This window comes from Molossus molossus, unplaced genomic scaffold (assembly GCF_014108415.1).
Source record: "Molossus molossus isolate mMolMol1 unplaced genomic scaffold, mMolMol1.p scaffold_m16_p_2, whole genome shotgun sequence".
Lineage (NCBI taxonomy): Eukaryota > Metazoa > Chordata > Mammalia > Chiroptera > Molossidae > Molossus > Molossus molossus.
This window is the reverse complement of record NW_023425355.1, coordinates 27,867,769-27,882,855: the sequence shown is the minus strand read 5'-3', so window position 1 is coordinate 27,882,855 and position 15,087 is coordinate 27,867,769. Positions and strand designations below refer to the sequence as shown.

Genomic DNA, 15,087 nt, shown 5'->3' with positions numbered 1-15,087 from the left:
GCTATTTCTGAGAGTTAATGCTGTAGCCCTCAGAAATGTTTTGCTTGGACCAAAATGAGAATGTTTGACAAATTTCTAGAGACTTCATTTTTTTGTGATTTGATTTGCTGATCAAAGTTAAGCAAAGGTTATCTTGGTTTCAGTTCTTATTTACTTTAATAATATTGCTTATCATCTATTGTTACCATTGTAATTAGCTAGTTATTAATAATAGGAAAGAGCAAAAGGGAGGCCAGACATTATAAGCACAGTCAGCTTCACCAGGAAGCCACAATTTCACACTCCCCAGGGAACTTCTGGTCCATTCCCTGCAGATCACTGGAGGAGGGGGAAAATGGACACAGCAGAGTGAAGTTGGGGTGATATAGGGAAGATATTTGCCTGTCAAGCTAGCCAACAACAAAGATAATTGGCAAGAGGGGTGGAGCCGCTGCAAGTGTGAGAAATTTTAGGAGGTTAAAATCCCTAGACAAATGAATTCTCTCTCTCTTGTTCCTCTGGTTTTGCTCCTGCTTATTTGCACTTGCCCATGTTCTCTCCATAGCCATGTGGCCCTGGAAGCCCATGACCCATGGCCATTTGGATCCCACATGCAATGGACTATAGCTGGGAACACAAGCTAAGCTAGCCTGATGCTGGACTGGACTGTGCAAATATGGAGTGAAACTCTGGGCAATGGGTTTAATTCTAGCTCTGCTGAAGACACAACTAGATTTTTTTCCTTGGTGGGATGGAGGGAGATGGGACCTTGGAAACTCAGGTTTAATTCTATGCAAATAAATAATACTCATTCTCCTGTGTGAGTCTTAGAAAATCCCTTTTCTCGTGACATTTAAAGAAGCCCACTTCCACTGGCAACAGGTGGGGACACAGCTCCTCACCCATAACCCTATGACATGTCCATTTATTAAGTTTTTGGTTGAAGAGTCTAACCTTTTCTATAATATGGGGTATTTCTTTCTCCTCTTACAAATGGTTTCTCTTTTATAGAAGAACCTGCTTTATCATATTAAATAAATATAAAAGGATTAATGGCTAAATGGTTACATTATAGCTTCCTTAATATCTGTTCTCTTTTTACTCCTCAGGGTATGCCTTCTCCAATGACAGACCTGCTTTAAATAAGTTTGCTTGGATGCTCAGAACAAGTTGGGGTGAGGTGAGTGAAGATAAACCCTTTCCCTTTCAGTAGACAAGGTGGGATTCAGTTACATTAATCAGATATTTATTGAGCTCCTACTGGGCACCTGGCTCTGTGCTAGGCACAAGAAAAGAAGCTAAGATGAGGAATGATAAAGGGACAGAAGGGCAAGGGGAAAAGAAAGAGGAAGAAGAGGCAAGGAAAGGAGTAGAGTTGGCTATTCCCATAAGTGGGTACTAAAAGAAGAGAAAGGGAAAAGAGAACCAAATGTGCATTCTCTAGCCTGGTCTCACTCGATAAGGCTGTGCAGGCTAAGAAATCCAGTGCAGTGGTTTGAGCTCAAATTTTGCCTAAGAGCCATGAGAACAGTTAGGAAGGCCACAATTTGAGTCAAACATTTACCAGTTCAAGCCTTCAGAATGGGAAGTAAAGGATCCCTCTTTTTTAAAAGGTATATATGCATGTGTCTGCATGTGTGTATATGTATACACAGTATTTAAAATTATTTTTGAATGATAATAGCTAACATTTATTGAGTGTGTGCTTACTCTGCTCTAAACACTTTGCATGTATTAAATTATTTTATCTGTATCAGAACATTGTGAGGTAGATGCAATATTGTGGACATTTTTTTAAGATGAGGAAACAGGCACTAAGAAATTAAACAACTTGCCCAAGTTCACACAGCTTATAAGTGGCAGATGTGGGCTTTGAGCCTTGGTCTAACTGACTTAATGTTTGCTGTTATTTGATGTACTGGTTCATGTTTAATTTACTGTTGTATTTACTAGGGTTAATGCATTGCCTAGCACATAACAGGCATGTTATGCTCTGAATAAATAACTTAAATGTTAACTATAAAGTGCTTTCCATTTAAGCCCAATTACTATTAGACATAAAAATTAAGTCATTAAATGTAGGTTCACTTGCTGTAAATTTTATTTCATTAAAGAAACAGTTTTTTACAGCACCTACATGTGTGCATCTTTCAGTGTTCTCTTACTCATTTAGCTGGGCTTGTGACCCCTTGGAAAATTAGAGGAATCATTGAATGTAGTCCAGGAGCTGGTAAATGAACTATGTAGTGGTCTCTGGCATCCTTCTGAGTTCTGTACTTGAAAAAAACTTCTTTCCCTGAGGTTTTAATATTTAGTATCCTTGCCTGGGATCCACTTAAGAAACCAGGTTTATCTTGTCGTAATATCACGATACTTATAGGATGCAATATAAAACAGAGGGAGAAGGAATGGCTGAAAAAGCCTATGGCCCAAAATATGGCTGCTTTTTAAAAATATTGAGTTTGAGAGAGAGAAAGAGAGGAAGAGAGAGAGAGAGAAACATCAATTTGTTGCTCCACTTATTTATGCATTCATTGGTTACTTTTTGCATGTGCCCTGATCAGGGATCAAACCAGCAACCTTGGCATATCTGGGACCTCGCTCTAACCAGCTGAGCTACCAGGCCAGGGCAGGGCTATCTTTTATAAAATGTTTCAATTGAAGAAAATCCTCTTCATTTATTTTGAATCTGATGCCTGCAGTTCTGCCATTTCAAATCTATTCTTTTGGTTTAAAGAGTTACGCAAGCACTCAAGAAAAGGTCAGCACTATTAGCACTACAGTGGGACTTTCTTTGTGATTTTCAAGGCTTATCCAGATCCACCAATGGGACAGTGTGAAGAGTAGGTGGTGGGATGGGGCATGGGTTGGGGCTTGGGGAGGAGAACTTGGGGGGAAGGCGCAAGGCGATGGGGCGCGGAGTGCTTTAAAAAATGTTTTTCTTGCTGTTAATGTGAGGATACTTCCATCGATTTTTATAGGGGGAGGAGGGTAGAGAGAGATAAACATATATGTGAGAGAGACACATCAATTGGTTGGCTCCCGTACTTGGCCAGGCCAGGATTGAAACTTCAGCCCATGCACTTGCCCTTGACTTGACTGAAGCCGGACTCTGACTGGAGTCGCCGGTCTGCGTTTTAACCACAGCTCCACTGCAGCCAGGGCGATGAACGCTTTTGAAGAAGGTTTGTAGAGAAGCGCCCCCTGCAGACTAGGGAAAGCTGCCAGGTCTGGCCGGCGGGCGCCTGGGAGGAGGCCGAATACAACTGCTTCTGCCCCCGCGGACTGCGCACCAGGAAGTGACTCTACCCTGCGGCAGTGATTCAGGCGGCTCTGCTCGCAGGTTTTTCCGTTCGCCACCTCAGGTCTTTAAGAGGATTTATTGGTTACGAAGGTAAGGGGGTTAGAAGGAGAGGCCGGAAAACCCGATTTAACTCTTACTGTACTGAAAACTGCTGACTGCACCAAATTGCCAGAGGAGTGGGGAATTGAAAAGGCAGGCGGGGGTGGGGACGGGACTGACCGGATCTAAAGCTGCAGCACAAGGTCGTCTCTAGCCTTATGTCTTCTTGTGCTCTGACCTCCTCCCCAAATCTTCCACCCCGCCCTGCCAGACCTACCCTGGCCCTGCAGCCAGCCCAAGTTCAGTGGCAGCCTTTTCTAGTGAACCCTTCCAACAGATGTGGTGGGCAGAACTTGCCCGAAAGAGGGGGATGGAGGCGCTGGTGAGAGGGTCTGGTGGGGAAAGGAAGGATCTGACTGCACCTGGGCTGCAGTCAAGACTTTAGCCAGGAACCATGTCTGGGGCAAGGCCAACTGAAGGAAAGGTGAACAGAGAGTGTAAGCAGGACTTTGCCTGTGGGTGAACATTTTGCTCCAAGGAGATCCTTGGCCCCCTTGTTCAAATCTACCTAACACATAATCTCTGATTTGAATTTCTCAGAGCATTTCTGGCAGGTTAGCCATCCCAGCCCTAGAGAATTAGCTTACCTTCCTATCTAGCAGCTCTGAACCCTGGGTCCCATTCAGATCTTTTCTTGAGGCAGAAATAGAGCAGTTGTCAGACACTTTTTAAAAAAATCCAAGCGTTTATTTAAAACAGGAAAAACCTATAAAAATAATGTTTTCTGTGAACAGATGCCCCCTCTGACATGAAACAAAACTTTGACTAGTATTACTCTGCTGCCTTGAAAAATATATTTCATTAAAGAATTTACTAACTTATGATGAAAGGCTCTTTACTGGGAGAGATGGCTGGTTGGCACCCTAAAATAGTAGGATCTTATTTTACACAGTATCTAATAATTTGGAGGGAAAAAACCTAGACTGACAAGGGGTCTCCTGCTGGGGTACAGGGCAAGTAGAGCACAGTCTCATAATGGCAGTCACCAGTGAGAGGACCCGCACACTCACAAAAAAAGCCTAAAAGTCTAAAATGTAGCTGTCTTTAAATTCCTCAGCTTCCCTGTCCCTCCTTTGCCAACCTGAAAATGGGCCTAGAGCTGCCTTCATCCTTTCCTGCCAGCTGGAGGGACAGGGCCCCTTACCTAGACCAGTAACCACTCCCTTCCCCCTCTACTCTGGTCCTTCTCCACCCCCCATAAGACCATTCTTTATTCATTGTCTCCTGCCTTTTTTGTTGTTGTTAATCCTCACCCAAGGATATTTTTCAATTGATTTTTAGAGAGTGTGGGAGGGAGGGAGGGGGAGAAAGAAACATCCATGTGAGAGAGACACATTGATTGGTTGCCTCCCTCACAACAAGGGATGATCGAACCTGCAACCCAGGTATGTGCCCTTGACCAGGAATCGAACCCGAGACCCTTCAGTCCCTGGGCTGACACTGACCGCTGAGCCAAACTGGCCAGGGCTTTGTCACTTACCTTTTCACTCATTTCCACTCACTGGGTTTTGCCTTGTTTTGTTTTTTTTTTGTTTTTTTTTTTTATTTTTATATTAACTACGTACATTTGTTTCATCCTGAGAAAATGTCTATTACAGGTCACACACTTTTGATGGTATTAGCAGGTGGTTCAGGGCAGGCCTTGAGCTCACCATGCTCCAGCAGGCATTAATGCAGAAGGTTAGAAAAGGTTTTTTGTTGTGTGTGTATGTGCTGTTTTTTAAGTTTCCAACATAATTGTACTAATCCTTACACCACTAGCAGACATTATTACATCTCTCCAGTTTTGCAGGTTGGACACGTTGAGATACAAAGAACTCAAGTGACATGCTTCAAATCAGAGTGTAAGGAAGGGCAGCAACACATGTTGAACACTTTCTGTGTTAAGCATAGTCCTGAGCACTTTACATATAAGCTCATTTAATTCACCCTACAGCCCTGAAAGGTAGGTATTATCAGTCCTATTTTTACAGATGATGACACTGAGATCTATAATGCTTTAAGTAACTTGCAGAAAGTCACAGAGCTAGTGAGAAGCAGAGCTGGGATTAGGACATGGCTTCAAAGTCCATGTTCTTAACAACTTGCCGCCCTGGCCGGTTTGGCTCAGCGGTTGGAGCGTCGGCCTGCGGTCCCGAGAGACCCGGGTTCGGTTCCCGCTAAGGGCATGTACCTCGGTTGCAGTTTGTCCCCGGCCCTGGTTGGTCGTGCGGGTGGCAGCCACTCGATGTGTCCCTTCACGTCGATGTTTCTCTCTCTCTTTCTCCCTCCCACTCTATCTGAACAAAAAATGGAAAAATGTCCTCGGATGAGGATAAAAAACCAAAAACAACTTGCCTCTTCCTGGGAGTTGGGTGGAGGATGCTATCAACAACACCTGAAACCTGGACCAGCTCACATTTATTCTGTTAGAAATTTGAACCCCTCCCCAAATGTTTTCATATTATGACATTTACTTTTTTTTTTTTTTTTTTTTATCCTCACTCGAGGACACTTTTGGATTCATCTTCAGACAGAGCGGGAAGGAGAGAAGGAAGAGAGAGAGAAAAACATCGATGTGAGAGAGACACATCGAGTGGCTGCCACCCACTTGACCCCAACCTGGACCGGGGACAAACTGCAACCGAGGTACATGCCCTTACCAGGAACCAAAACCGGGACTCTCTGGTCTGTGGGCCGACGCTCTAACCGCTGAGCCAAACCGGCCAGGGCGACAATTACTTTAAAAACATTTTTTTTTAATCCTCACCTGAGGATATTTTTCCATTGATTTTTTTTTTTTTTTTTTGGATAGAGTGGGAAGGAGGGCGGGAGAGAGAGAGAGAGAAACATTGATGTGAGAGAGACACATTGACTGGTTGCCTCCCACACTACTTTGAATGGGCTGGGGATTGAACCTGCAACTGAGGCACATGCCTTTGACTGGGAATCGAACCTGCGACTCTTAGGTCCATAGGCCGACGCTCCAACCACTGAGCCAAACTGGCTAGGGTGAAAATTCCGTTTTTATAGTACTTTGTAAACATACAAAATGGTGTCTGGGCAAAATATTACACTACCCATGTCAGTATCCTCTAAGTTACCTAGTGATCATGGCATACTAATTTCACAGTATTAGAGGGAACCATGGAAGAATCTTAGTTAATAAATCTATTTCATATATTAAACTTTTAAATGGATATCATTATGAATTAAGGTATGACTTACATTGGGATGAAGTCCAAGGTAGAGGGCAAGGACAAAAATGCAGTTTCACACCAGATCAGTAAGGTATCTGGTCAAGTTCATTCACGTGTCCTGGATACTCAAAAAGTTTCACGGCAATGAATGATCAGACAGCCTAAGGTAAATAGACAACAACAGAGTCCTGTTATTGTTGGAGGAAGATGGATTCCCTCTTCTTTCCAAAGTGCCCTCCCTCTGTTCTAACTCTTCCAGCTTTTTCCTCAGTTATTCCCACTATTCCTTTCCCCTGCTGCCCTCCTTCAATATTTCCACTGCTACTCAGTCCCATATTGTCTTTAAACATTATGACAGTTACAATGAACACATACTGAGTTTTTGCTAGATGCTGGACACTGTGCTCAGGGCTTTACAAACATTTTGATTTAATCTTCTGCTAAGTACTTTTTATTAATTATCCCTTACTTAACTCTTACAACCACTATATGAGATAGTTATTATTGTTATCTCTATTTTACAGATGGAAAAAAAAGAAGATCAGAAGGAATGATTAACTTGTCAAAGGCCACCTAGCTAGTAAGTGGAGGAGCCAGGGGACTGCCCAAGTCTGCCTGACTTTAGGGTCTGCACGCCTAAAATCTCAAGCCTCATTTGTCCCTACTGTCTACCACTTCCCATTGCCTTTTCTCCTTCTTTCTTTGGCCTCAGACTCACTGAATGTGTCAGTGCCTTCCTAAAAGGCATCTCCCTTAGCCTTCAAGCTCCACACTCCTGGTTCTGAGTCACCAGCATCTCTTCTTGCTCCCCAGATATTGCCTTTCTCCTAGGTTTAGTCATCAGCCTTTTTCTATTCTCTTGAAAGCTCTTTAAAAAAATATTACAGCAGAGGAGCACCATATCTGGGTCTCCAGAAACCTGGCTCACACTATTTGCCCCATCCCGGTGATTCCCTGAGGCCCTGTCCCATCCAACTTTGGGGCCCACCCAAGCTGTTTCCAGTGCCTTTACCACAGGATTGGCCTGTTTTGGCTCCTGCTTTAGATTTTCCTAAATTCTCTCAAACCAGCAGCATCTGACCTTAGTGAGCCCCATACCTCTTGCTAAGAGCCCCATACCTCTTGCTAAGTGGCCCCAGGCCTGGCACTAGGAGCAGCCAGCCTTGGTTAACAGCTTGGCTTTGCCTGGGCACCTCTAAGCCTAGAACAAGAAGCAGCCATCTGCAGATCACTTTGTAGCTTATGCCTGGTGGCCCCGGGTAAAACACATACAGTGGCTGACCTTGCCCCAGAGCCAGCACACCCAGTGGACAGCTTCAGACCACACTGAAGAAACACCACCCAACCACCTTCACAAGTGACACACTCAAGGAGTGGACTCAGTGGGTACCAGATCCCTGCTGAAGTAAGTCTTACTCTGTGTGGTGGGCCCCTGTACAGCTGATCCTCTAAGGCAGTCAGAGGTCAGTGGTCAGTGGGCACAGCCAGTCCTTGGAGCTGATCAGCCTGAGTAAATCCCCCCCACTGATGTGCCAACAGCAATCAAGACTCAATTACAACCGAAGGGTGGACAGTCTGCATGAGGGATGCACCTCGAGGGCCCAGCTGAGTGACCAGGGAAGGTTGTGCCACTGGACCCTATAGGACATCTACTGCAATAGGCCACCCTAAGTAGCTTAGGAGATATAGCAGCTCTACCTAATACATAGAAACAAGCACAAGGAAGCAGCCAAAATGAGGAGACAAAGAAACATGTCTCAAATGAAAGAAAAGAACAAAACTCCAGGAAAAGAACTAAATGAAACAGAGATAAGCAATCTAACAGATACAGAGTTCAAAATGCTGCTTATAAGGAAGCTCAAGGAACTTAGTGAGAAGTTCAAGGAACCTAGTGAGAACTTCAAGGAACTTAGTGAAGACCTCAAGAGCATAAAAAAGGACCAGTCAGAAATGAAGGATGCACTAACTGAAATGAAGAATAATTTACAGAGAATAAATAGAGTAGGTAAAGCTGAGAAGCGAACCATTGATTTGGAATATAAGGAAGCAAAAAACACCCAATCAGAACAGCAAAAAAGAAAAAAGAATCCAAAAATGAGGATAGTGTAAGGAGCCTCTGGGACAACTTCAGGCATACCAACATTCGCATCATGGGAATGCCGGAAGGAGAAGAGAGAGCAAGAAATTGAAAACTTATTTGAAAAAATAATGACAGAAAACTTGGTGAAGGAAACAGACATACAAGTCCAGAAAGCACAGAGTCCAAAACAAGATGAACCCCAAGAAGTCCACACCAAGATACATCATAATCAAAATACAAAAGGTTCAAGATAAAGAGAAAATCTTAAAAGCAGCAAGAGAAAAGCAGTTAGTTACAAGGGAGCTGTCAAGTGATTTCTCAAAAGAAACTTTGCAGGACAGAAAGAAGTGGCAAGAGATATTCAAAGTGATGAAAACCAAGATTACTCTATCCTGCAAAGCTATCTTTTAGAATCCATGGATATATAGTATTTCAGACAAGAAAAAGCTAAAGGAGTTCATCACCACCAAGCCAGTATTATATGAAATGTTGAAGGGTCTTCTTGAAGAAAAAGATAAAAAAATATGAACAATAAAATGGCAATAAATACACATCTATCAACAATTGAATCTACAAACAAAATGAACAAGCAGAACAGAAACAGTCTCATAGATACAGAGAAATTTTTGTTGGTTGCCAGGTGGGAAGAGGATTGGGGGGATGGGTGAAAAAGGTGAAGGGATCAAGAAATATAAATTGGTTATTAGACTAACAAACCTCAAGGGGAAGGGAGGAGGTGGGGTGGGAAGAGATAAACCAAAGAACTTATGTGCATAACCAGTGGACACAGACAATAGTGTGGGGAAGGCGGGAGGGGCAGGGGAGTGGGGAGGAGGGGGACAATAGGGGGAAAAGGGGAGACATCTGTGATGTTCTCAACAATAAATATAAGTTTTAAAAAATAAAATAAGGCAGAAAATATTACAGCTTGTGCTTCTTATAGATGACCAAATCTCTAGCCTTAAACTTTTCTCCTGACATGTAGTACTGCTTCTATACTTCTTAGATTTTTCCATTTGGTTGTTTCCCTACCATTTCAAACACATGCTTCAAACATGAATTTGCTTTTTATTAACCTCCCTATTTTATCTTTATTTATCTACATAAAGCCTTTATCAACTTACTAGTACCTTAACAATAAAGTCTATATTTCATTCAGGCATTAAAGTTCTTCCAGATCTCACTCTGATGTAACTTTTTAGTCTTATTCCCTCTATTCCCTAAAATGAACTATCGTTTTAGCCAGATCAACCTAAGCCACTGTCCTCCAAACACCTGATTCAGCTCTCTGCTGTCCCTTCAGACAAAGGCTACCTGCTCTGGGAAGACTTTTCTGAGCACTTATCAGGAACCAAGAATATGGTGTTAATTATTATCATCTTTTCCTGGGTCCACACTTGATCTACTCAATTATATTGTGATCTTTACATTATAACTCCTTCAGTATCTAGTGTGGCACACTGCCTTGCATATAGTAAGCACTTCGTAAATATTAGTTGATTGGTTGGTTGTTGAGTGGGAGGGTAGAATATGGAGAGAGACTGACCATAGAAGTGTATCCAAAGACTTGAACTCTTTCCTGGAGGACAAAGACTACATTTTCCTTATCTTTTTATTTTGGGAGCCCAAACCAGTGCCTAGCCTTCAGTAGTTCAGTTCTGCTCAGCAGGCCTGCTTTTACTGAGTGTTGACTGTGTGCCAGGCACTGTGCTAGGTGCTGAGCTTCCATAAGTGTTTGTAAATGAATGAAAGTGTTTGCAAATGAACGAAATGGTTTGGGAGTTATGTCTCTATTTCCAAGCTTCTGTTTGGCCACCTTTCATGCAAGTGAATCTTGGTGTTTCTGTGGTTGGCAGGTATTAATAGAAAGTCCCAATGCACAACCTGAGATGCTTCCTTTCCAGAGTGGGTCTCTTCTCCAAACCAGGACTGCTCCCCTGGTGTTCCAGAAAACCTCCAGGTTGGTCACAGCTTTTCTTGGACTCAGCATGTAAGGGAACCTTCACTCACGTGACTGCCAAGAAGTGTCCAAGAAGACAGAAAAGTCACAAGAAACCAAGCTGTCTTGGACCATTAGATGGTTCCTGGCAAGAAAAGTAAGACTCAGGCTTATGTTTTTTCCCCTTAATAAATCTGATTCTCTGGGCCTACTGAAATTCTGTTTTCCTGATGTAACTAATGTGGCATGGCAAGGATTCAAAGGGGCACCTCAGATAGGATACCCAGGGCAAACTTGAAGACATCTGAGGACTATTGTGGGAAATGCTTTGGTATTGCAGAAAGTATTCTCCTTGCCTTTCGCAGAAAGGAGACATTAAACTGGGACCTTATCTCTCAAAAGGTCCAGGGCAGGTGTACTAAAAACCAGAGACCCAGAGAGAGATTAGATGGACTAGAAATGAATAGTCCCATTGCAGCCATGCAAACACAGATATACCTTATTTTATGCAACAAATGTATTTTCTAGATCAAATTATATATTTAAAGCATTAGGGAGGTGGACTGTATAAAGGAACCCAATAGTGAAGCCTTTTGTAACATGACTAATTACCTCCTGATAAATCTGTATTTTTCTTATATTAGGTTTGCCCATCTGTTCTGCTTTGTCAAGTAGATAGGACCAAAATGGGCTCTTCTCCCAAACTCTATCTCCCCAGGGGCATGAGAATTATGTCTTCTGAATAATACAAAAAATGCCAGAGAAAATAGTGGCAGGAAGTACTTATGCATAGTATAGGTACTTAGTACATATTTATATAATGAACTAAATGCCTGAATTATTTTATTTGAGGCTGGCCGATGTTGTGACACCACTCTGGAGGCTGAGCTATGAAGAACAGCTCAAGGTTAGTACCCAGCTTAAGTCTTCACTCCTCTGTTCCATCAGGTGAATGGTGTTAGACTTGTAAGAATCTTGACTGGATAGCTCTACCCAGACACTCCCAAGGAGTCCTTAAATTCAGTATACTAAAAACTCTGAAAATTCACTTTAGGCCAGTTATGTCTTCTAAACTCTAGAGCCATATATAAATGCTTTTTCCTGCCTCACTTATTTTTTGTTATTCTTACAGCTTTAGCTACATGTAGCTATTTAAATTTAAATACAGTCAGTTCTGCTATAATGCTTGTTTTGAAAATGGAAATTTGTTCCAATGGATTGATATATTAGGAAATAATTTGTACATAATACAAATTTCACGTTTGCAAAGAAGGAAACCAAAGAATTTATATGCTTATATGCATAGATCTTAGACACAGACAATAGTCCAGTGAAGGTGTGGGGTGGGGCAGGAGCCCAGTGGAGGGGCACAAAAGGAGAGAAAATGGGGGACATCTGTAATATTTTCACCAATAAAATAAATTTAAAAAAAAGAAAGAAAGAAGGAAACTACACCCAGCTGAACTGAGCTGCATGAGAATCCATTCATAAAATGAACGTACGCATACATCTCAGACATCTGCAGCTCTCTCAGTTCGCTGAGTGTGTTATGAGCCACACCCGTTCACATCTGCTATTAGAAAAATAGCACATGGCCCTCCTTTTACCACCTCATGATAACTTACAACTGGAGAGCTACTTCCACAAGCAAACTTCAGGTATTTGTTAGGGCAAAGTGCCATTTTTATTGTAGTATTTATCCATTTTATAACCATCTCACATGTAAAACTACATTACTCTTTTTGTTAGGTTCCTATCTTTTCTGTATCTATTACTGATAAAGTTTTGGAATATGTGTGCCCAACCCTATTTTTCCCATGAGCTCTATGATTTCTTTTGCGTAGTGTGGTATAAGAACACTTATTTTATGTTAGAGCAGAACTGACTGTCTTAAATTAATTAAAATTAAATAAGATTAAAAATTTAATTCTTCAGTCACACGAGTCACATTTCAAGTGCTCAGTGGTCACATGTGGCTGGTGGCTACCATATTACATAGACCATGATACCAAAATAGAACATTTCTGTTACCACAGCAAGTTTTACTTAACAGCACTCACATATATAACTTGAGTGTTCAGTCTGAAAGTTCAGATAAAATGATAAGCTTACACAAGAGCTCATTCTTGACCTTTCCCCAGTACCTTTTTAGGTCTATTACTTTTCCATCATTCTGGATTCCTTATCTGCTGAGACCATGACCCAAGTATCTGTGGGATAACCTTCTCGTATCCTATTTGTTTTCCATCCTTTGAGGCGATATTGCAAAAGTCTTGTTTTATTGCTTATATTTTTTTGCAGGTGAAATTCAAAGCTCAGAAGAAAATTTTACGAAGACTAGAGTCTTACCTCCAAACGTTCCATGGAGTCAAAGTGACAGCAGCAGCAGCCAAATTGGAGGGGTTCCATTGTCTTCTCCATCCTATTATACCCTCTGTAAGCCCTCACATCCTGGTCAGTTGTTGGGTGATTAGTATGCATTATTAACTTGTTTACTGTTTACAGTCACTTGGCGGGGCATAGATACTTTTCATTTTACAGATGAAGACATTGAGGCTCAGCGAGATTAAATAATTCGCCCAAGGGTATACATCTAGAATGTGCCAGAACTGAGATTCACACTCAGGCCTATTTACTGCAAAATCCACTTTCTCAACTACTACCCTACTACCTCCTTGGAAAAATTCTGACTTGGGAAACCTAAAGAGGCCTCAGAGAGGCAAAATTTAATTTATGGCAGAGGTTGGCAAACTATGGCCCTTAGGCCATGTCTATTTTGCTGCTTGATTTTGTAAATAAAGTTTTATTGGAACAGCTGAGCTCCTTGTCTATGGATTGTCTATATGGCTGCTTTCACACTACAACAGCAGAGTTAAGTAGTTGTGATCGGAACCATATGGCCTGCGAAGCCTAAAAATATTTGCTATCTGTCTCTATACTAAAAAAGTTTGCTGAGTTCTGCTTTAAGGCCAGATTGGAACTCCTTTCTACTATGAAGTGTCCATGGAGTGTCTTGATCTCAGTCATGAACTTTTATCTGTGTTGTAGTTTCCAAGCAAGCATCACTTATTTGTCCTTATCCAGAGAACATTCATTCATTCCCTATATTGTTGTCCTCCTTGATTTCATTTGCCATTTTCCCTTTCCTTTCCTTCTGCCTCCTTCAGCCTGTCATCGATGGCTACCGAAATAAGTCCACTTTCTCTGTGAACCGAGGTCCAGATGGCAATCCAAAGACCGTGGGATACTACCTGGGAACTTGGAGAGGTCAGTTGATGGCCATGATTAGTAGAAATAACAAACCAAGGAGAGGAGGGGAATGGTGCAGAGAACAGTGTCAGTGGGAGTGGAGAGGAGTTGGAAACATGGTGGCCTTAAAGGATTAGGTTGAATTGAAAGTCTTCGATGCTGAACTTGATCACAAGGTTAATTGTGGATACATTTTTGACTAGTTATTATAACATAGTGATAGGAATCACAATCCTCATCCTTTCTCCCTCTAAAAACTGTATGCTTGAAACCTAGTAAGTGCTTGGTAAATGTTAATATTGCTGCTGCTGCTGCTGCTCTCTCCTCATCATTGTCGTCATCATCATCGTCATTGTCATCATTGTATGCTACTTTCTGTACTGGGAGCAGTCTCCTCCTTATTAGAGTTGCCTTTTCTGTTTCACATCCCCATATCCCTGAAAACTAGAGCTTTCTTTGATAAATTTGCCTTAAAAGAATCAATAGGGGAAATGTTGGTGAGGGAAATTATAATGGCATATTTCTAAGACTTAATTCCAGTATCCATCCCCAGATTCCATTCCTGAACTTTTGATTTGCCCATTTTAATAGATTCACTGAAAATACCATCATTTTATATTAGTCTCACTGTTTTTTTTTTGTTTTGTTTTAATCCTCACCTGAGGACATTTTTCCATTTTTTGTGCAGGTAGAGTAGGAAGGAGAGAGAGGAACAGAGAGAGAGAGAGAAACATCGACGTGAAGGGACACTTCGAGTGGCTGCCACCCTCACGACCAACCAGGGCCGGGGACAAACTGCAACCGAGGTATGTGCCCTTAGCGGGAACCGAACCCGGGTCTCTCAGGACCACAGGCTGCAGTTCTAACCGCTGAGCCAAACCGGCCAGGGCTAGTCTCACTGTTTAATATCCATGTGCCTTAAGGTACAGTTCATTAGGGCAGACACTTGGCTATTTCCCCCCTGTGTGCAGAATTAAATGAGTATATGATGTTACCATTCTATTATTCAGTAACAGAAAAACAAATCCCATTACATTTTATTTCCTTTTTAAAATCTAAACAGAAAGTAGATGTTGTCATATTGCTTATCTGTGGCATGAGATAAAATATTTTGTATTAGCTCATTAAGAATGGGCTTCTTGCCCTGGCAGGTTTGGCTCGGCGGTTGGAGCATTGGCCTGCAGACCAGAGAGTCCCGGGTTCGGTTCCTGCTAGGGGCACGTACCAAAAAAAAAAAAAAAAGAAAGAATGGGCTTCT

General features: G+C 42.0%; 1 protein-coding gene across 2 annotated transcripts in view; it reads left to right on the top strand.

Annotated features, from left to right (window-relative positions):
- The first annotated feature begins 10,505 nt into the window (after window positions 1-10,505).
- The window catches only part of TRMT2B (tRNA methyltransferase 2 homolog B), a 55,710-nt gene continuing 51,128 nt past the window's right edge, over window positions 10,506-15,087 (top strand). For both annotated transcript variants that reach the window (XM_036270903.1, XM_036270904.1), the window contains exons 1-4: window positions 10,506-10,737; window positions 11,433-11,487; window positions 12,882-13,016; window positions 13,748-13,847. In XM_036270903.1, coding sequence (XP_036126796.1) covers window positions 10,517-10,737; window positions 11,433-11,487; window positions 12,882-13,016; window positions 13,748-13,847 — 511 coding nt within the window. In that variant the 5' untranslated portion in view covers window positions 10,506-10,516. The remainder of the gene's footprint in view (window positions 10,738-11,432; window positions 11,488-12,881; window positions 13,017-13,747; window positions 13,848-15,087) is intronic.